The sequence below is a fragment of the Bufo gargarizans genome, chromosome 1 (genome assembly GCF_014858855.1).
Source record: "Bufo gargarizans isolate SCDJY-AF-19 chromosome 1, ASM1485885v1, whole genome shotgun sequence".
Lineage (NCBI taxonomy): Eukaryota > Metazoa > Chordata > Amphibia > Anura > Bufonidae > Bufo > Bufo gargarizans.
In genome coordinates, this window is record NC_058080.1 from 553,863,340 (window position 1) to 553,887,042 (window position 23,703).

General features: G+C 43.3%; 1 protein-coding gene across 1 annotated transcript in view; it reads right to left on the bottom strand.

Annotated features, from left to right (window-relative positions):
- Positions 1 to 23,703, bottom strand: part of ULK1 (unc-51 like autophagy activating kinase 1) — a 95,642-nt gene that overhangs the window by 41,701 nt on the left and 30,238 nt on the right. Inside the window, exons 4-8 of the mRNA XM_044275620.1 lie at positions 21,251 to 21,283; positions 19,498 to 19,534; positions 9,097 to 9,270; positions 7,279 to 7,352; positions 2,971 to 3,072 (exon numbers count right to left, since the gene is read on the bottom strand). Of these exons, the coding sequence (XP_044131555.1) occupies positions 2,971 to 3,072; positions 7,279 to 7,352; positions 9,097 to 9,270; positions 19,498 to 19,534; positions 21,251 to 21,283 (420 nt within the window). The remainder of the gene's footprint in view (positions 1 to 2,970; positions 3,073 to 7,278; positions 7,353 to 9,096; positions 9,271 to 19,497; positions 19,535 to 21,250; positions 21,284 to 23,703) is intronic.

The window sequence follows — 23,703 nt, forward strand, 5'->3', positions numbered from 1 at the left end:
GCTGATCGGCGGGGGTACTGGGCATTGAGCCCGTGCCAATCAGCTAGTGATGGCAATAAGCATAGGTTATCACTTGTTGGTCAATGTCCTGAAGAGCTTGCATTTTATTTGATAGAAAAAGATTATGCAAACCTTCCAGGAACTTATTGTGTAATGGAGGCAAAACATGGCATTACATCCAAAATGTGTGAATTATCTACGACAGGATATGGGTAATACACTGAAAGGCTTGCATCATCCACTTCTACAGCCAAAAAAAGTGAAGAACAGGTGATTTACGTGAACTGTTCAGTAGCAGAGTGAACAGGATTCCATATATTGAGGTGGACTCTGATGATGCAATGATTTCACAGAACTTGAGAGGTCACTAGAGCTGTGCTTTTGAAGACGGTGCTTGGACTTTCCCTCAGAAGTTCAATACAAGGGCATGGTCCTGTTCCTGGAGAAACACACTGACGTACGAATGCCAGTGCCCACTTGTAACTCCAGCAGAAAGCAGATCCATTGCGGATGGTGATTACTTTCCTTACTATTCCTTGCGAGTCAATGGTCTACAACTATGCAATCAATTGACCTTGCCCGAGGAGGAACCTGCACCTTTCTGACATACTTTGATAGCATATCCTAGTGATATTAACCATCAATGTCCCAGATGGGACAACCCCTTTAAATATTCCAGAATTTTTTTTTTTTTCAAGCTCAACCTATAAACTGTGTTTGTTAGAGACTATTTACTGCCAGGATAGTCAGGTACAGGCATGCCTGGCAGTCTTCTGCGTTATGCCTGAGGTTTAGATTATTGCTGGAGCAAGCTTTATGACATATTTTAAAAGAATAATACTTCAATTAAATTGTTTGATTTTTGTCTACATATTAAACATTTGAATTGAAACGATCTCCTTGCAGACACGGCCATACATTTTTTTAGTCCAGACTGGCCACAGATGTTCAATGGCATTGGGTGAAGAACGAACGACCTTTTTAGGAACCAGACAGAAATTTCAAACATGGACAACTTCTTTTCAGAAGAGGATGGTATTTCATTGGTTGGCAAAAATTTTCGTTTGTTAAATTTCACCAGATGAATGATCGTTTTGGTTGAAATCATTAATTTTGATCAACTTGTAAAGTTAGGGGAAGTCAAATATCCATACTAATGGGGTTATTAGGCTTATAATGGGTACCTGAACATTACTTGGACAGCTATGGGGATGATACGTCAGTTTAGAGTAAGGCTAAATGTACACGATCAGGATTTTGTGTGGAAAATCTGCACCGTAGGTCATGTACATTGTATTCTATGAGAAATTCTCAATGCACACGATGCAGATCTTTTCCGCGCGGATTTCGACCTGCGTTGTGGATTTTAAAATCCGCAGCATGTCGATTTATTTTATTTTTCCTGACGGGATTTTCTTCATTCACTTAGGAAAATCCGCACTGAATCTGCACTCAAATCCACACCAATTGATGCGGATTGACCGCACAGATTTGCCTTTCCGCACATTAATCCTGACCGTGTGCATGTACCCCAAGGCTACGTTCACATCTGCAGCTCAGCTCTCCAGCAGCTTGTTCTCTGCCAGATCCCATTATAGTCAATGGGTTCCAGCAGGCAGTATCCTGCAATGCCGGATCGGGAGAACTCCAGCTGGAGCAGCCTGCTGGAGAGCTCTGCCACAGATGTGAAACTAGCCTAACATGTAGGATGATCAGGGGAAAGTACAAAGAAGATTTGATTTCGTTAGTGTTCATATTTCATGTCCATTTAAGGCTACTTTCACACTAGCGTTCGGGTTTCCGTTCGTGAGCTCCGTTTGAAGGAGCTCACGAGCGGACCCGAACGCAGCCGTCCAGCCCTGATGCAGTCTGAATGGAGGCGGATCCGCTCAGACTGCATCAGTCTGGCGGCGTTCAGCCTCCGCTCCGCTCGCCTCCGCACGGACAGGCGGACAGCTGAACGCTGCTTGCAGCGTTCGGGTGTCCGCCTGGCCGTTCGGAGGCGTGCGGATCCGTGCGGATCCGTCCAGACTTTCAATGTAAGTCAATGGGGACGGATCCGTTTGAAGATGCCACAATGTGGCTCAATCTTCAAGCGGATCCGTCCCCCATTGACTTTACATTGAAAGTCTGGACGGATCCATCCCAGGCTATTTTCACACTTAGCTTTTTTTTGCTAATATAATGCAGACGGATCCGTTCTGAACGGAGCCTCCGTCTGCATTATTATGAGCGGATCCGTTCAGAACGGATCCGCCCGAACGCTAGTGTGAAAGTAGCCTAAGATGACAACTTTTCACAAAATGAATAAAGCCAACCAGAAACAACAGAAACACCCTACACGGGACTCTCATGACCCATTATTACTAAAGAATCAACATATACCACCACTCTGTACAGGGTAATCAATTACTCAGGCCACTACGAAGTCTATAAAGCCCGGTACACATGTTGCGGCAAATATACGTGTTTTGGACTGGGTGATGGACGGAGGAGTAACTTCTTGTACACCTATCACTTCAATGTATCCCAGAGCCTCCATGTTCATATCTATCAATGTGTGCCATTCTGAAGACAGCTTGTGTTTCCTTCAGAAGTGTTCATGTTCTAGACTCCAGTATGTATGCCAGTTCTGAAGAGGGCACGAGACATTGGTGGCTCTCATTACACAGACAGGTGTCAGTTTCTCTCAGGGATGTAAACTACTAAAAGGAGCTGACATATGAGGCTTTTGTCGCCCTGTCTAAGGGCCTGATGAAGGCCTGAGCTCATCTGATCGGGGTTAGCAAAAGGGTAACAGCTTTCAAAGGTTGTAATGTGGACAACAGTGGTGTAGGTGTACTGTGATCCCGATTACCTTTCTTTATACAAAAAAAATGTACTGTACGAGGAAGGCAATTAACATAAAAACATAAAATGTCAGGAGCAAATCAATTTCACAACCAGTGGTGGTATTCAAGAGAGACTTACCTGGAATGGAGCCTTGCCAGTCAGGCACTGGTAGATGATAGTGCCAATGCTCCACAGATCAGCCTTGGCATCATAGTGCTGGGACATAATTACCTCAGGTGCCTGGCAAACCAACGAGACAATGATCATTTATCTGTAGTGTTGCTGCTCTGTTACTCTATGGGGTATGCTAATGTTAACCAATATTTTACAGCATCCACACAAAATATATAAGTTATACCTCTGGCCCAAAATCGACTCCATGGCAAAAGTCAACTGTAGTATTTGTAAGACTACCCCAGCTATGGCGCTCTATACAAGAAGAAAGGGTACCTCCTCCCAAGACCAATGTAAAAGGTCTCTCACCTAGCCAACCAAGCACCTTTCTCTGTACTGATGAGGGGCACAGCAGATGGATCTCCTTCTCCTTTTGGAGAAGACTCTTGGTTTGGCTAAAATCTTTAGTCATCCTGCAAGGTCACACCATCACTACAGTGTCAGGATAAGCCACAACTATCTGATTGGCAGGGGTCCAATAACTGGCACCGCCGACCATCAGCTGTTCTAGAACTACACAGCTCTGTCCATGGTGCAATGGATGGAGCTGATTACTGCTCCCATTCACATCCACTGCACAACAGATGGAGCCGTGTAGTCCCAGCACTTGAGCTATTACCAGACCTTTAAACGTGTGTTTTTGGATGGGGAGAATAAAATTGAGAACACATATGCTGGAATGAGGAATGCTTCCCCTGAATCTGACCTCTTTATAAGATATCTGCTTAGGATCTTATTCTTCAGGTGTCAGTGGTTAGGCAAGAGCCCAAATAACAAAGGGCCCTGCAGCCCAGCTCATGAAACAGCACAGGACGTGACTGACAATGAGCGCTGCTAGGAAATATGAATACCCATCAATTCGGGGAGTCTGCCAGTTGTCTACTTAGCAGAAACATCACCTTACTGGCAGATATGGGTAAAATCATCCCATAAAGCAGTCAGGGGACAGTACTGCAAGCTGCCTCATTTCAGTCCTCTCCTACACAGAGTGCACTCTACTTTATTAAAGAGAACCCCCACCCCAATAATTCTTACATTATAGCTGGCTATAAAAATTAGATTCATGTTGGTTGAACACAGCCAAGCGCCTGGCCATGTAATGTCTATTGGGGGGTGCCGATGGCAGATGTTGGGAAGATAAGCATCAGGCAGTTGGATTTCAACATGCCTCGTCCTTTTGTTCTGTGCGGCTTGCTTCCTTCTACCCGTTCAGTACATATGCACTAAGCCAAGTGTACATAGGTATGGTGGTGGGGATCGGGAGCAATAGTTGTCAGCCGACTACTAAAGGGCATGGCCAGCTTTAGGCTACTTTCAGACTGGCGTTTCTGGGTCCACTTGAGATCCGTTTCAGGGCTCTCACAAGCGGCCCAAAATGGATCAGTTCAGCCCCAATGCATTCTGAATGGATAAGGATCCGTTCAGAATACATCAATTTGGCAGCGTTTGGTCTCCGTTGCATTTTTTAGACGGTCACTAAAATGCAGCTTGCAGCATTTTGGTGTCCGCCTGGCGATGCGGAGCCAAATGGATCCGTCCTGACTTACAATGTAAGTAAACGGGGACGGATCCATTTTTCACTGACACAATATGGTGCAATTAAAAAAGGAAACTTCTCCCATTGACTTTCAATGTAAGTCAAGACGGATCCGTTTTGACTTAGGCCCCTTTCACACGGGCGAGTTTTCCGTGCGGGTGTGATGCGTGCGGTAAACGCATTGCACCCGCACTGAATCCTGACCCATTCATTTCTATGGGGCTGTGCACACGAGCGGTGATTTTCACGCATCACTTATGCGTTGCGTGAAAATCGCAGCATGCTCCTCTTTGTGCGTTTTTCACGTAACGCAGGCCCTATAGAAATGAATGGGGTTGCGTGAAAATCGCATGCATCCGCAAGCAAGTGCGGATGCGGTGCGATTTTCACGCATGGGTTCTAGGTGACAGTCTATTCACTGTATTATTTTCCCTTATAACATGGTTATAAGGGAAAATAATAGCATTCTGAATACAGAATGCTTAGTATAATAGTGCTGGAAGGGTTAAAAATAATAAAAAAGTTAACTCACCTTCTCCTCTTGTTCGCGTAGAGGCCGGTCTGTTCTTTAGCTGTGGCTGAAGGACCTTTGATGACGTCAGATCACATGCTCCATCACCATGGTGATGGACCATGTGATTGGAGCATGTGATCTGACATCACCTCAGGTCATTCAGTCCACAGCTAAAGAACAGACCGGGATCTACGCTAACAAGAGGAGAAGGTGAGTTAACTTTTTTATTATTTTTAACCCTTCCAGCACTATTATACTAAGCATTCTGTATTCAGAATGCTATTATTTTCCCTTATAACCATGTTATAAGGGAAAATAATACAATCTTCAGAACATCAATCCCAGACCCGAACTTCTGTGAAGAAGTTCGGGTCTGGGTACCAAACATGCGTGATTTTTCTCACGCGAGTGCAAAACGCATGACAATGTTTTGCACTCGCGCGGAAAAATCGCGCATTTTCCCGCAACGCACCCGCCTCTTATCCGGGCAAAAAACATGACGCCCGTGTGAAAGAGGCCTTAGACTTTTTTTTGTAATGAATAATGATGGATCATGTGATGACCGGAGTGACGTCACCACAGGTCCTGTTCAGCAAAGGAGACAGACGAGAAGCCGGGCTGCGCGATCAACTGGACTAATGTGAGTTAAAAACATTTTAAAAAATGTTTAACCCCTCGAGCGCTATTTTACTATGCATTCTGTATTCAGAATGATATTATTTTCCCTTATAACCATGTTATAAGGGAAAATAATAATGATCGGGTCTCCATCACGATCGTCTCCTAGCAACCGTGCGTGAAAATCGCACCGCATCCGCATTTACTTGCGGATGCTTGCGATTTTCACGCAACCCCATTCATTTCTATGGGGCCTGCGTTATGTGAAAAACGCACAAAGAGGAGCATGCTGCGATTTTTAGGCAACGCACAAGTGATGCGTGAAAATCACCGGTCATGTGCACAGCCCCATAGAAATGAATGGGTCAGGATTCAGTGCGGGTGCAATGCGTTCACTTCACACATTGCACCCGCGTGGAATACTCGCCCATGTGAAAGGGACTTTAGAGAGGCAGACACAGTGGTTGTTCTTCAGTTTTTCCAGATTTGCTGAATAGCAATTGAAAAAGCTGAACAAAAAAGGACAATTTAATAACATATTTAACAGAGAAATTATCGGTTGAGAAAGAAATTCCATTTCAAGTTATCAAGTCTTGATAACAATGCCCCGACATGTAACGCGTCTGAATATTCAACTACCCCGGCATATAAAAGTGAGGACGGAAAGAGGTTTACAATACAAAGAAAATGACTTTAATAAACCATCATTAAATAGGGATAAACAGCAAATTATCCTCTGTGAATCAATGGGAAAGCACTGCAGAATGTGATTTTCTAGTTAATGGAAACTGTGCCTGTGCATTCAGCTATGTTAATAAATATGTTAAGAACTACATTATTCTGACTTATTTGGGGGATTTTATGCCATCATATTACAAATCCCCACTGCAGAAATATACCTTGTTGTACTGGCAAGACAGAAACCAAAAGGACACCCTAGTGGCCTCCCCTAAATGGGCGCATTTAGCTTGTGCATTGGGAGGCCCTATAAAATTATGAATATAACCCCTTAAAGGGCATCTGTCAGCAGTTTTGTACCTATGAAACTGGCTGGCCTGTTACATGTGCACTTGGCAGCTGAAGGCATCTGTGTTGGTCCCATGTTCATATGTGCCCGCATTGCTGAGAAAATGATGATTTAACATATGCAAATGAGCCTCTGGGAGCAATGGGGGCGTTGTCTTTACACCTAGAGGCTCTGCTCTCTTTGCAACAGCCGCTCCCTCCCCACTTTAATTAACATGTCCAGGCAGTAAAAACATCAAAATGCCAGGTCCTGTCATTTAAAGTGCAGAAGACGAGGCAGTTACAAGGAGAGCAGAGCCTTTAAGTGTAACAGCAACGCCCCCATTGTTCCTAGAGGCTCATATGCAGATAATAAAACTTCATGTTTCTCAGCAATGCGGGCACATATAAACATGGGACCAACACAGATGTCTTCAGCTGCCAGGAGCACATGTAACAGGTCAGCCAGTGTCATAGGTACAAATCTGCTGACAGATGCCCTGTAAGAAATATGTGTGGTAACAGTCCAGACAAAGCAGAAAAGTTAATCAGAGCTAGGGCCAAATAATGACAGTAGAGTCAGGCAGATGCTGATTACCATATACATGGGAGATCCGCACAAAGTTGCTGCCATCATGTTGTTCTGCAGATACCTTGCAAACCCAAAATCAGCTGTAAATGAGAAAAATTGGCATGGTTACTTACTAAGTAGCAGGTAAGTCAGAACCAATGTACATTTTTACATTTGAGGCAGATATCAAGGGGATATCTAGACCGCACAGCACAGGCAGATCTTAATAAATCTCCCCCACTTTGTTTATACTCTACATCCAATAGACTGTATATAACGTAAATGTACAAAAATATATTTTACTGCCATGGAGAAGTATAAGAAACAAGGCGCTCTGAGGCACCTCTGCCAAATTTTTAGGCAGTGTACACTATAATGTGTCAGATTTTTGACGGTGGCTGAAGCTGGATGATATATGTGGTGCACCTATAGATTGCCTAGTCTAAGTTTATACCAAAATCATGCACCAAAATTCAATTTTTTGTGCAAATTGCGGGACATTTATTAAAGCTTTTATACCACTGTGGCATAAAAAAGTCACAAATTATGGCGTGCTCCATAATTTGAGACTTTTTTTTACACCACAATGGCATAAAAGCTTTAATAAATGCCCCCCCAATTTGCACAACCTTTTCAGCTGCTTGCCACTATTTTGAATTGGCAATAAAAGTGACAGGACCACCGCCTGCTGAATTTACTACAACTTATGCCAGAAATTGGTGTAAGTTATAGCGGAAGTCTACACCAGTTCCTGGATGGTGCAGACTTGAGTTTCTGGAGAACGTAGTGCCAGAGATGCGAGTAATCCACGTCTCTTAATAAATTAGGTGCATCTTACTCCAGTGCAGGGGACTCAAGACTGGCTTATGGGAACGCCAGTCATGATACCTGTCCTCAATTGTCTTAATGGGATTTTATAGAATACTGATGACCTAGGTCATCAATATCTGATCAGAGGGGTTCTGATATCCAGTGCCGCCACCAATCAGCTTTTTGAAAAGGCTGCAGCGCTCTGGTGAGTGCTGCAGCCTCCTTACAGCATACCGACCAACGCGCCATTCATTGCATAGCGGCTGTGTTTGGTATTGCAGCACAGCGCCATTCATTTTAATAGGCCTGTGATGTGCCTAGGTCATGTGACCGATGAACATGATGTCACTGGCCTAGGAAGAGGCTACAGCATTTACCAGGGTGCTGTAGCCTCTTCAAGCAGCTGATCGACAAGGGGAGCGGGAGTCGGACCCCCACTGATCAGATATTGATGATTTATCCTAAGGATAAGTCATCAATATTTTACTCCTGGAAAACCCCATGAACCCACACTTGCTTTCTGGTGACCTATGCCCCTTTGTCGCAAAAAGTGTCTGAAACACTTCTGGTGCATTTTCATTCGAAAACTAGAAGTACAGCTTAAAAGCCAAGTGGGGATGTCTAGAGAAAAACACTCGCCTCACATAAAAGAGACGGTAGGAGATATGGGTGGGGAACCGGCTTAAAACAATGACTAATGAACAAGAAGAATAGGACGATAGTACTGCAGCTATAAATAAGTAGATAAAATACTTGTATACAAGGCGCCAGGAAAGGGAGTTGAAACAAAGCCAGGATAAGTGGAGTGAGGCACCTACATGCTATACGGTTATAAAAAGGAGACCCTAGAATGTCAAGAGTTACTAAGGAAAACTGAACATGCCATCATACACTAAATATAAATTGTGATGATCAGAACATAAATCTCTGGTCGATGTGATAAGGGGGAGAAGGTCTTAGGTGTCTTACTCACAAACTGCTCCACACAATGTCCATTTTCCCATGTATAGGTTTTCTCATACGTGAACATCTTACCTATCTTAATGCGGATATTGTTGGGGTTGGACCTGCGACCACCTGTGCAGGACAGAAGGATGTTCTGGGGTTTCAGATCACGGTGTATAATGCCTTTACTGTGCAACATCTTCATCGCTCCGGCAATCTGCTGAAGAAATAGTCGGATGGTGTCCTCGCTCAGGGTCCGCATTGCTAGATGGCACAAGGAGATGAGAAGAGCTGAGGTCACTTGTAGATGCGACCTCTACTGAATACAGCTTTAACTGATCACACCTGTCTCCTTCATATTCATTCAATTTTCCCCAGTTTTTGGTTAGAGTTATTATAGCACAATGGTTTTTAGTGACAACACGTTTATATAGTGATGTATATTGATAGATAGCTATTTATCATTAAATTAATATTAAAGGGGTTACCCAAAGACTTAAACGGGTTCTGCAGTTTGTTTAAACTGATGATCTATCCTCTGGATAGATCATCAGCATCTGATCAGTGGGGGTCCGTCACCCGGGACCCCCGCCGATCAGCTGTTTGAGAAGGCAGCGGCGCTCCAGCAGCGCCGCGGCTTCTCACTGTTTACTGCTGGCCCAGTGACGTCACGACTAGTATCAACTGGCCTGGGCGGGTGTCGGACCCCCGCCAGTCAGATGCTGATGATCTATCCAGAGGATAGATCATCCATCAGTTTAAACAAACTGCAGAACCCCTTTAAGGAAAGCGACAAATATCTCATTCGTGGGGTCCGACTTTGCAACGCGTTTCAGAGTAGAGAACTCCTTTTTCAAGTCTTATGGAGATGAACAGAAAGCTTTGTTGTCTATGCTGGATGAGGAGCAAGACACTGTGTATATCTGTGTAGTGAGGTGCAATTTGGCGTAGTAAAAAAAATATATTTATGGGTTGTTTTCTATTAATGTCATTTATTAGATGGCTACCCTGCCATTCTGATCAATCTGTGGCCATTCATGGCCATGCACACAGGCACTCTCCACACAAATGGAGAGGTGCTTTACTGAAACAGCTGAACGCTCTCATGATATTCCATAAAAGAAGATGGATGGAAAATGATGACGACAGCATCATCTAATCTTTACAGTTACACCCATGGTGTAGATGCTGAAACACATACAGACTCCAAATACACTTATGTAAACCTAAAAAATATCATAAGCCATGTAATTACCATGTAATATGGTAAGCCACCATTGAAGATCTCCACTTACATTACAAGTTTTTTTACATTTATTACACGATATATTACATGGTATATAATTTAGCGCTCCTATTCGTTATTCTTAAAGGCGTATAGTTGTAATGACTCCGGCCCCACTGACTATAATGGGGGCGGGCCTGAGGTCCAGCCGCAGCACAGCAAACATACCGAGAGGCGGCCGGACCTCCGGCCCGCCCCCATTATAGTCAATAGGGTCGGAGCAGACTTCCGGCGGCACGGATCCGAGAAGGCATGCAGCTAGTGTGAAAGTAGCTCTGGAGACTTGGGCAACAGGCTTTTGGAAAGCCCCTGTGAATCTGGGTTAACAAGCTCCAGGTGTATTAGACAGGGTGCCCAACGGACCTATGTCATACAAGGACCCCCCAGACTCCTGAGATCTGGAGATAAGGGGGGCAGTAGATTTGTCTTGTTACATCGGCCATTGAACTCAAAATCTGTCCACACACCTTAGCTTAGACCATCTAATGTGTATGGGGATCTCATGACTCTGTGGATGGAAGATGTTGGAGGATCAGACTGTTGGATTCCAACACACAAATCCTTTTGTTCTTGCGGAGATATGCTGCAGTGTTCGGCAGACAGCTTTCTCTTTTGACCACAGAAGGACTGGGCATGTTGAAATCCAAAAGCCCAATCCTCATCTCCCTTGACAGTTATTGTTGAGTGACAGCTGGGGTGGTCAATACACAGTAGAAGGTTGGTCGTATTGAAGAGATCAGTGGGGTCCACCCTACATATTCAGAATATATGCACACCCAGCTAAACCGATTTATTTATCGTATGGCATAGACACTAAAATAGCAACACATAAAAATGCATAAGCGCATCCATAGACATATACACATGCATAAACTCAACACTTAGCAAAATAAGGTAACAATAATGAAGCAGAGTGAATATGTAGGTGTGGCAGGGTGGAACAGAGCAGGCTTTGTCCGTTTATAGACAAACATCCAATTTGTCTATATATTCAATCGCTTCATTGGTTGCCATCAGGAAATCTTCTGGGCTGCCATCATAGGACCTTGTTGGACATTCTTCTATGATGTGTTTTATAGTCTCGTTATTTCCACAATCACAGAGTGGGGATGGTTGTTTGCCCCATTTGTGTAGGAGGTATGCACAGCTCCCCTGCTCGGTTCTGATCCTGTTTAGTATGGACCAGGTTTTGCGTAGCAGGTCGAAACCCGGTGGAGTTTGATGCATGCTATGTACTTGGATGCATGCATTGGTGAGGTTCATTTTTGCTGTTTTCGTAGGTGGTTTACGGGATCGGAGTCGGCTAAGCAAGCGTGAATGTGTATGGGACAGTCAAGCTTTTGGCCAATAGCTATCCAAAAATACAGCCTGCTTTAGCCTCATTAGGCCTAATTTAGGCAGTGCAGTTTTGATGCATGTGCATTTAATATGGAGATCTTAGCTACTTTCTTGCAGATAAAAAAAAATATATATATATATTTAGACAATTTAATTGAATTAGTAAAACTAAACTTGGATTAATGATAGAAAAGGGGACCTTTCATGCTGAATGTGCAATCCAATCTGCAGGCAGGATCTTAGAGCAGGAAGAGCTGAGCAGATTGGTATAAAATTGTGCTGGAAGATATTTAGTTAAATCTCTGCTGGGTTTAAGAGTCCCGAAGCCATTCCTACCCTGCATCACTGAGCATTCAATGATAGCTATCAATCACTGAGTTGGGCCGCCCACTGGACTCCTAAGCTCAGAAACAGCAGAGATTTCAATAAATTTAATTCGAGGTGTACACATCTTTTTCCATAAAACTATATTAGTCTGCTCAGCTCCTCCTGCTCTAGAACATGCTGCCCACAGATGAACCTGCATTTACAATAGCAGAAGTTTGCTTCAAAGGGGTTGTCCACTCATTCATTACCGATGGCTGATGCTCAGGAAAGGCCATCAATATCTTATTTGTGGGGCTATGTAGTCCCGTTGTGAGGTGTCTACCCCTGCCAATCAGATATTGATGATAGGCCATCAGTTGTAAGGGAGTGGACAACCCCTATAGACTGGCCTTGCTTGGCAAGTTCTGGGCGATGTGGCAGTGTGCTTGTTGTAAATTTCACCTTCCATAAACTTAAATGGGTATTTAGTAAAATTTTCCCTTTTTATTCTTTAATGCTGTATGAAAAAATAAGCAGCAGTGTCCCTTTCCAAGTGTGTACGTCACATGCTGTTCAGTATGCATTCAATGCACTACAGGGACTACACCGACCTGAGATAAAACAAGGACTTTTCCATTTAAAACACAAACACTTCAAACATGACTCTGCACAGCCGCTCTGTTACCCTGCCAGTTCTACAAGGCCGACGGTAGCTCGAAAAAAAAAGCCCAACGTCTTGCCAATTCAATGATCTGAAGGCTGGTGAGCGCTTAGGAAAATACAGTCTGTGTTGTAACAGGGCTTGAGAGCAAGGCAGGAAACGGAAGGTTAAATTCCCAGCAAGCGTGGGAAACTGTCTGGATTAATATGGGCTTTAGGGCAAAAATTAAACATGAATAAATAATGACGGCTTTTTATATGTGAGCTTAAAAAACGGATTCTTCTATAATATCCCACATAATGACACGGCTTCCTTCACATACCGCAGTCCACTGCAGCTTCATACCATTATACCGCCTGTGATTAAATGGCTCTATCTAATCTATGTATCTATAGACATAAAAAACGAAGTTTGCAGGCAGCACATGTTATATGGTTGGCGATCCACCAACCATAAAACACATAAAAACGAACTCCACGTCACTTCCAAAATATGTGTGCGTTTATTGACCAAATAGCTGCTATTTGGTGAATAAACGCATAAATTTTTTTGGAAGTGCCGTGGAGTTCGTTTTTTATCTCTGTATCTATTTATCGGTCCCATATCTATCTATTTAACTGAATATATCTATCTATCTAAATCAGAATCCTTGATCATGTTCCACCTTTGAGAAGAGGTGGTGAGAGAGAACTCCAAGGGATTCACAGATTACAGACCCTCAGATGTGGGGTTCAACATGGTTTACTGCAGTTGAATGTTCTCATCTTGACTATCTGTGTGTTATTACCTATGATGTCATCATTACCTTGAATGTATTTATATTACTTGTATTATACAGTAAATTTACACCTTTTTTCTTTTTTAATTTTAGATTGATATCATCTTTGTCATTTCACCACCACTACAATTTGATTGTTCAGCTTTGTGATCTAATCTACATAACCATATTTCTACTGGTCTGGACTCCCAGGAATGATTATTAGAATGGCATCTACACAATTTGGATGTGTTACATCATTCTTGTTATATTTGTTATATATCATTTTTAAGATATTTGGGTCCATTTTGTGCTAAGTCTTGATGCTGCTAAATCAGTGTGGTTTTACTTGGGGTGCCTGGGATGAGAACTTGGTCTCTTGCTGATCGACATGTATTTGTGCCCTTCTTCATGGGACCATAACTGGTGCTGATAATTCAGCCATCGATAGTGGTGAATTCTCGCACCCAATCCCAGGATCTCCTACTTATCTCACTAGTGGGAGTAGTCTGGCCAACAACTATGGTCGATTTCTCCCTCTTCCCATACTCTTGTGTTCTCCCCTTTTTGGGTAAGTTCATTATGCACATATAATAGAACCCTTATGTTTTACATCCAGGTTTAATTTAATTGTAAGATGTATCTACTCTATATCTATATGTTGATCATGATCAATACTTTCTCCACATTCTTATTGTGCCACACCGGTTTAAGTATATCCTGTATTCTATTGTTAATTTGTGTTTACATGTGCGTGCCCTGATCATGTGACTGGGCTGGTCAGGTGATTTTGAGCGGATCTCTCTCCTCCCTCCCCCGGACACACCTGTGTTACCTTGGGAGCGCTCACGTGGCCTACGTGATGATGCTCCTTGGTCACATGATGTGCGTCCCAGCAAGTGCTGGATTGAGACAACACGGGACGCCTGGACATGCGCAGTAGCGGTTCGGGGATGCTATGACATTGGAACCACCAACGATGCAGTAGGTGTTTGGTTTTGATTTTAATTATAACAGCTGTTGCTGTTTTTCTTATATTGCACTTTAATCACTTTACACAGGAGGTGTAAGCTTACAATGAATGCACTTGGCACTTTCTGCTATGAATTGAATTACTGTACACATCAGAAATAATTTGGAATGAAATGTGTAATAAATTAATCATGATGTTACACTTCAGAAATATTCTTATGAATGTGGAATCATGTTTTGTATGGAATTACACTTTAATTGAAATACTACCAACTAATTATGTAATCATGTTTGTATTAATCCCTGTGGGTATTTCAGGATGTACTTGACATCATTTGTTTGCTTGACAAAGGCCCTATTGAGTTGGGCTGAAACGTTGCTACAGGGGAATGAACGGGTCGGACACCCTTTATCTACGTTGGAGTGTTGCCTCATTATTTGTCTTTTGGAGATTATCTATGGACTTTGTTGCTTCCTGTCCATGAGGGATTGCGCCCGATTTTTACAACTGCTGTGCTGCTTTTTGTTTTATCTATCGATCTATCTCTGTCTATATGATATCTATCTACTATATTTACCCGTCTATCGATCTATCTATCTCTATTTATCTGTCCTATATCTATCTATCTTTCTATGTATCTGTCTGTCTAATTATCTATTTGTCTATCTATATCTCTCTATCTATCCGTTTGTCCATTTATATCTATCTGTCTATATCTATGCCTAAATTCAAATCAGCTTTCTTGGCAGGACTAAATACATATTAGTACTGCGAAAGCAAGTAGGAAGTAATTGGGTAGGGATGGGTATAGGGACACATCTATGGTTAGGATATAGAAGTCCATGGTATATCCACACGTTCCTCTCAGTCTATGGCAGGAAGTAATACCTATTGTACATATATGGTCACTGTTCTCCTCTACCTCCCACCAGTATGAATAGTTTCTCTTCCTCCTCCATGGAGGTGAAGTCTGGGGGCGGGCATTTCAGGGGTCAGATAACCCCTTTAAAGAATGGCCGATGAGCATTGCTAATTGGGAAGCTCTGGTCATAGAACATACCCTTTGGGGCCATATGACCCATCAAGCGGCAGTTGACTTTTAGACTGACGCTCAAATGAGGCAGAGCAGAGGGGGAACAACTCACAAAACAGAACTCCCAAATGGTACCTCCTGTCCCCGCTCAAGATCTGTGGACCTGACTCCTCACCCATCTTAAGACACACAAGCAATCTCCACAAGTGTCAATCTTGATTCAAATATTCAAGTGGTGCCTACATTTTTTATAGAGATTGTAGACCGGGACCTCTCCTTACTATATAATAAGACCAGAGTGATAAGTTGTTATCTCCCATGGAAAAAAGTGTCCTCATTTCCTCTGCAGCAACCATTAATGGCCTGATCTGGGGCCTCCATGTGAAGAACTCACTTTGTAGACAACCCTTTAGGTCCTGGTATTTATGGCAGATTGCAGAATATAGGCTTCCGAAATCACAAAAAGAAGAAACTTTTGGAGAGATTTATCAATCAGATTTTGTCTTCTAAAGTAGCTCTGAAAAACTCAGAGGTGGAATCTGATTGGTTGTTATGGGCCACTAAGCCAGTTCTTTCATTAAGGTTCATTAATTTTGAAATGTGCTCTTACATTTTGTTTTACTGTACAAATGCTAGGGAGCAACAGACAATCTGCCTGAAGCTAGACTGTATACAAAATGCCCATTCAGCTCTAAAGAAATTAAATTAAAACTCGGACCAAAATCAAAGTGATGTCGACAAGACTATATTATTTTGTATATATTTCTATTATTATTACTATTTTATAATATGCACATTAGGCTACATTCACACTACTGTATCCGTTTTGCAGTCCACAAATAACGGATGTGGTCTGTGTGCACCCCGTGGACAGAGTACACGGCCGTATAAAGCTTTATAAAAACAATGGGGGCGATTTATCAAACTGGTGTAAAGTAGAACTGGCTTAGTTGCCAATCAGATCCCACTTTTCATTTTTCAAAGGAGCTGTGAAAAATGAAAGGTGGAATCTGGTTGTATGGGCAACTAAGCCAGTTCTACTTTACACCAGTTTAATAAATCTCCCCAATAACTTACTAGGCCAAAGCATATGTGAGTGAGCTATGAAAGTCTATCCAGCCTCACTGTGACTGGCGTGTCTTCCTCCCTAGACATTCGTATGTTAAATCCTAGTAATGTAAGCATTTAGTAGGATAGGCCACAGGAGACTTCTAAGCCAAGTAGCCATTGCTCTCTGCGGTACCCGGTAATAAGCAGTTTATTGGCTCCCAGGACACGGCTAAGCCAGCAGTACTTGGAAGTAACTTTATCCCTTTGTTTATTTCTGTGGGCTGATGCTACGACCGAATGATTCTCCCAGGAACAGGGCTATGTGTTTAGACCTGTTTCCTCTCATCTGCTTGGTATGAGATGTCTCACAGGGTAAGCACATGCTGTCTGACCGATATCCCAGCATCCTGACTGTCTAGCAGTGCCAAGCCTCACCATAACCATGCCTCAAGACATTCCCAGGCTAAGCTCTCCTGTACACACGGCCATCACAAAACAACGCTTACCACAAGTTAGACCTTGTTTTGGCCAATGCGTGAAGTGTGCTCCTGTATGGCTACATCTGAGGTCTACCTGGGGAATACTCCCAACATGTAGCCATAACGCAGAGCCTATCATTTTAAACCTATGACAGAATGGTACACAGAACATCAGATAACAGCAACATGAATATAGTGGTCCCTCAAGTTACAATGGCCCCAGGATACAATAATCAAATGTACAGTGGTCTTTCCTCAACATCCAATGTGTCATACAGCCTGGATCCTAACCTTGGGTATTTATTGAAACCCCTGTAATTCAGAGTCATATGCACTTGACTGACTGTCTAGTATGGCCTCGTTACAGTACAGTATTACAGATTTTTACTGCTCTCTACCAGTGCACCATGTGTGCTATTCAGGGGCGGACTGGCCATATACCCTATAGGGAAATTTCCTGGTGGGCCGATGCCCAGTCCTCCTCACGGCATCAGGCTGGGTACATAACGATCTGATGCTCTAAGCATTTATTAACGCTAGGGGTATCAGGTACTTTTGTGTCCTCCTGAACGGAAATGTATCACTGTCCTGAGGACAGTGATAGAGTTGAATACTGTGGTGAAGGAAGCAGTATCTTATGCTGCACTGTGCTATGTGGTTCTGCTGGGGCGGTGTTATGTGCTACACTACAGTATTGCAGGCACCACCTACTGCTTTTGTCCCTGTCTACATGTGTTGCCCCGCCTTGTCAAATTGGACCCACTTTTAGTTTTTTTCCAGGGCCACTTCAAGCTCCCATTCTGCCCATGGTGTTATTTCAGGACCCTGAAGAAGCTACTGTTCTTATCACAGAAAGTGATTTACCGTTTCCGCCATCTATCCCTGACTTTTATATTTTATACATGTATAACTATTTGATGTATCTAGCACTGATGGAATTAGAAATTCCCCTCAGGGCCTCAAGTTATGTTTTCAACTTACGATGGTCGTCCTGGAATGCATTAATACTGTAACTTGTAGGACCAACAGAGATTTTAAGTCAAGAGCTCAGAATAAGTCAATAGTGGATCGGTAGGTGTTCCTAGTCTAGAAATCGCCACCTACCAGCTGTTTGTAGAGGCCATGGCACTCAATGAGTGTTGCAGCCGCTTCCTACCCAGTTATGTCATCTTTATCGATCGTGTAGCCTAGGCACAGCTCAGTCCCTACCATACCAAGCACAGCCCCTATGTAATGTATGGCACTGTTCTTGGTAAGCTGTGAGGCCACATTGCTCAATGGATCACTATGGCATCTTCAAACAGCTGATCAGCAGAGGTGCTGGGTGTTGGACCCACATCAATCAGATAATGATCAGCTATCCTGAAGATAGGTCATGAATATTAAACTCCCAGAAACGTCCTTTAAAACAAAGAGAGAAATATATAAAGAAATTGTCTCTGTCCAAGGATAACAGCCATGTTCCTCCTTCATCCTCACAGTCCTGTGACTGTCTATAACACAAGTGGCTGAAGCAGGAGCCTCCCTGCTGTGTCCTAATTGTAGTAGAACAAAAATATTGTCAAGCCCTGCTCCTGGCTATGTTCTGCCCTTTCAGACAGTTTCCAACCTGACATGGAGCATATTCCAGGAGATTAGCCCCATGGCAAGATTTCTGTCAAGATTGTGCGGAAAATGCTGAAGACCCCCCCAGCATTTATCATTCATTTATCACATTAAGGCCTCATGCACACAACCATTGTTTTGGTCCGCCGTTTTTGCGGCTTGGATGCGGACCCATTCACTTCAATGGGGCCGCATCTTCAATGGGGCCTGTCCGCATCCGTTGCACCGTTCTGTGGCCCCGCAAAAAAAATATAGCATGTCCTATTCTTGTCCGTTTTGCGGACAAGCATAGGCATTTCTACAATGGGCCGCCCGTTCCGTTCCGCAAATTGCGACTTCAGTTTTTTTTTTGCGGATCCGCGGTTTGCGGACTGCAAAAAAGGGCACAGTCGTGTGCATGTAGCCTTAATCATTTATCACATTTATTCATTTATTTCCAGGTTTATTGTCCCTGTAAGAGGATTTTACGGTGGCACAGACGGTGATATACATTATCCACAAGGTGCCTTATGGTTACTCTAAGTTTGGCCAGATCAGACTTCACTGGAACTTCTTATATTGTGGATCACCAGATGGCAGCTATTGGGATAATATAAAATGATGGGCACAAGCTGGCATCTTTCAGTCTGCTGCTGAAGTACCATAAGCATGTTCAGCAGTGAGGCTCCATGAACATGAAGCATCCTGACACTGGCTTGTCACCTGTTACATGTCGGGTGCATTCCTGCTCCTCCCATGAGAAATATCCCAGTCTGTAAATAACTGAATACATTTCGCAGTTCTAAGCTGTCTAACCAGAGATATGTATACTTCTTGATAGGACGCCTCTGTTATACACAACTGTAATAAAACCACCTACTACATATACAACGAGGTGTAATATTCCACCCACTGAATGCTACAGGATACAATTACCAGCCGTAATCCTGCAGTAGGCCTTTTACTCCCGCTATATGGCAGGCTGCAGCAAGCCTGTAATACATATAAAAGGATGATATACTTACTGTGCAGGTAATCTGCTAGATCCCCACCATTGCAATACTGAAAAGGACAAAGACAATACACGGTGAGAAAGACTGCATATAATATGCACAGGACAATATTTAAAGGGAGTCTATTGGCATGATTTTGCATATTAAACCAAGCAAAGTGGCTTTCAGAGAGTGTTAAAACTGAACCTTAATTATGTCCTCCATTGCATTCAGCCAAAAAAGCACTTCAAGGACTGGAACCTACTCCAGCGACCATCTGGAGAAAATTCAAGCTAGGCGCACGGCCGGCTGGAGTGAAGTGGGCACAATTCACAGTTCAGTCAACGCGTTCTTTTCACCACCGAAACACAAGATGGTAAAAAGCAATAAAAAGAGCAATCTCCACGCAGGATCGGGGAGATTGCTCTTTTTATTGCTTTTTACCGTCTTGTGATTCGGTGGTGAGAAGAAGATAATAAGAAAAAGAGATAAGAAGCGAAGCCTTGGCGGTTGTGTGATGTGCCCATATACCAAGTTACACTTGTGAGTACAACTATGTGAATACGATTGTTGCTGACACACAGTACTTCACTATCGGCGGATTTTCTGACATCCCACAGGAACCTTGGATTGGATAGTGGGACCTGATTAATTGCCTATGTTCCTAAAATTGGATGGGACGAGCTTGAAGAGTTTTTCATTCTTCTGGATAGGGAACGCGCGGTCCCAGATAACGCATAGACATACCACTAACCTCAGGCTCACAACTCCAGTATAAGAAGAGCCATGAGGCCACGCCCAGCTCCACCTTGCACGCCTTTAACCCTAAACAAGCCAAAATGGGAAGGAACAACAGCCTAAAAGGGGAAGTGAAAATCATGCTAACAACACGTTGCCAACAGCAACAAGCAAGCACAACAAAAGTGTCACTGTCCACTACCACCAGACCATGACAGCCGTCACACCAGTCTCGGATAAATCACCCCCAAAGTATTTGTACTATTCAACTGGCCAACTACTGCTATTTCTTCAGAACTGTTCACACAATACTGTTTTGAATCAAGAGTATTTAAAGGCTCCTGATACTGATGACCTATCAGTATCTGATCGGTTTGAGAAGGCACTGACTCTCGCAGTAGTGCCGCTGACTTCTCTCTGCTCACCAAGCACAGCGCGGTACATTGTATAGCAGCTGTGCTTGGTATCACAGCTCAGCCCCATTCACCACAATGGGGCTGAGCTGCATCTAGGCCAAGTGATGTTACATGGCGGAGGAAAAGATGAAGAAGGCTGTGGAGCTACTGCGAGCGCCGCTGCCTTTTCAAACAGCTGATCGGTAGGGTTCATGGTTGTTGGACCCCCACCGATCAGACACTGATGACCTATGCAGAAGATGGGTCATTAGTAAAAAAAAAAAACGCTTGGAAAAACCCTTTTAATATCAGATTGGTTCAGGTCCAACATGCCAAATCCTCATTGATCAGCAGTTGCCTGCGGCCCCCGGAGCTGGACAAGCACTGTGAAAAGAACCAGAAACACATTCAAAGTGTAGTAGTTGTGCTGGGTTACTGCAGCTAGGCTCTCATTGACTTCAACGGACGCTAAGCTGCAGTAACCCAACACGGCCACTATAATTTCAATGGCGCAGTTCCATTCACAGCAGAGAACAGCTGATCGGTGGGAGTGCCAGGTGTCGGACCCTCACCGATTGGATATTGATGACCTATCCTGAGGATAGGACATCAATATCAGAAGCCCCGAAAACCCCTTTATCTAAGAAACTCACCTCCATGACCAGGTACACGGAATTTGCCACCTCCTGGAAAAAAAAATAATATCAAATAAATGATCACAGGATAAGATCTTAAGACAGGACTTGTACAGGTGTTATAGAAAATGGCAGTTTTTTTTTTGCATATGATGCGGATGTCACACAATACAGCTTTTAACAGGTTAAATATTGCAGAATGGATTGGGTCTTAAGTGTAAATAAGATGCAAAGCTAAAAGTGCAAATTGACACGTGTCACCATGTGTTTAGTAAAGGCTGCCCATACATACCAGAAAGCATCTAGGGGTGCCCAGTAGCATGTCATATCAATGAGGTCCATGGTGGGAGCCCCGATGCTTTCTGACTTCTGGCACTAAAACTTATCCATGCATCCAGGAGATGATGTGGATAAAATTGGCCTACAACACGAGGCTACAAACAACATGCAGCGGTTTTTTGTCCGTCCGACAGCAGGTATTTGCGCTGGATCTCTTAACCGGAGATGTGAACGCGGCCTCAGCGCTCGTGATCTCATCAGCACAGATTTTTGGAGCTCATGGCAAGTAATGCTTTATCAGGTCGAGACAGTTGTGTTTAGACAGAGGATTACAGTTTTTAGATGCTTTATAAAAGTTATGTTTTAGCCATTTTCAGAGATTTTGTATTTTGCTAGATTTTGTAGCTTTGGATCAGTGAATCCAGATCGATCATTCACGGTTTGCAGAACACATCTTGTACTCTGCTACACTTGCAGTAAGTCATTTTGTGAGCCATCCACTTGAGAATTCTAGATTCAAAAGGGGGCTTTATGACTTTTTGGGCTTATATGCACAAACATTTGGGACATATTACATTTTCCAGTTTGAATAGAGGGTTGGAAAGTGGACATGGTTAGCCAGTTGAGCTGATTTAAAGGGGTTCTCTTGGAATGATTTAAAATGCCCCCCCCCCCCCCCCCCCCCCCAGACAGCTCTGCAAGTGGAGGCAACCAGTCCTGCTCACATTCTAGGTCAGGTTGCTGGCAGCGATTTTAAATCATTTCTGGAGAACGCCTTTAAGACAGATTTATCAACTGTGACTTTGTCAAATTTTTGAAACCTTTTACAATCACTCCAGTAAAGAGGTGGTGTAGAAAGCTGAGTAACTTCTCAAGACCAACGTGTTAGGGTGCAGTCACACTAGCGTTAGGGATTCCGTTATGGCTTTTTGTTATAACATGGTTATAACGGAAAATAACGGAAATAATAAGACGGTAGGACGGATCCGTTTTTCTGGCCATAGACTTGTATTATGACAGAATGCAAAACGGAAGCCTTTAAAAGGCATTCCGTTTGCTCTCCGTCCTAAAAGAAGTCTATGGGAATCAAAACGGTTCCGTCTGGGTCCCGTTACGCAAGACGGAAAACAAAGTCCTGTCGACGGGAATTAGTTTTCCGTTGTGCATAACGGGACCCAGACGGATCCGTTTTGATTCCCATAGACTTCTATTAGGACGGAAAGCAAACGGAATGCCTTTTACAGGCTTCCGTTTTGCATTCTGTCTGGGCATTTCGTTATTTTCCGTTATAACCATGTTATAACGGAAAGCCATAGAGGAATCCCTAACGCTAGTGTGAACCCACCCTTAGACTTAAGAAAAGCTGTAAAATTTCTCTCCATGATAAATATTTGCCATTGTTAAGTAACCACGCTGTAATGTGCTTCCCTCGCATGTTCTGCTAGCCACCTCCAGGCCATATGAACTGCATTTCTTTCATAACACCTTACAAAGCACCGAGAGGGAATTCTGAGAAATGTTTGCTTTGACTTATTGACCAAGACATAATCCATTAACATTCTGCTGCCCGGTTAATAAAATACCCAGAAGACTACAGGCTGTCCACCAGGATTTAGCAGACTGATGGAGTCATTAGAAAAGGTCTTATAGCTGCAACTACAATAACGAGTGATTTCTCATTGATGAAGAGTCTACAGAACAGAAGGACGGAGGTTTGTAGGACATAAACCATGTCATATCAACTAACCATCCACTCTTTTATAGACACCAATGAAAGAAATGTTCTGCCTCTACAAAATGGCTACCGATCCTCATAAATATGTGCTCAGAAAAAATCCAGCCGTTTGTAAATGTGTACCACTTGTAGTAGTAATTCTACTCAATGGGGCGGATTTATAAAAACTGGTTTAGTTGCCCATAGCAACCAATCAGAATCTTCCTTTTGTTTCTTACAGCTCCTTCGGAAAATGAAAGGTGCAATCTGACTGGTTGCTATGGGTAACTACGCCAGCTTTCCTTTACAGCAGTTTAGATAACCTCCCCAGTGCCTTGTTACAGACATTACCTCACAATGGCTCCTGCACTGGATCACCGTGTTGTACGCAATAGGACTGTGATAGACGTACAGTAAATGGGCCTCTCTGACTGTGTCTGATTTCATACAGATGCATATGGAAGCTTTTTAGAGCAAT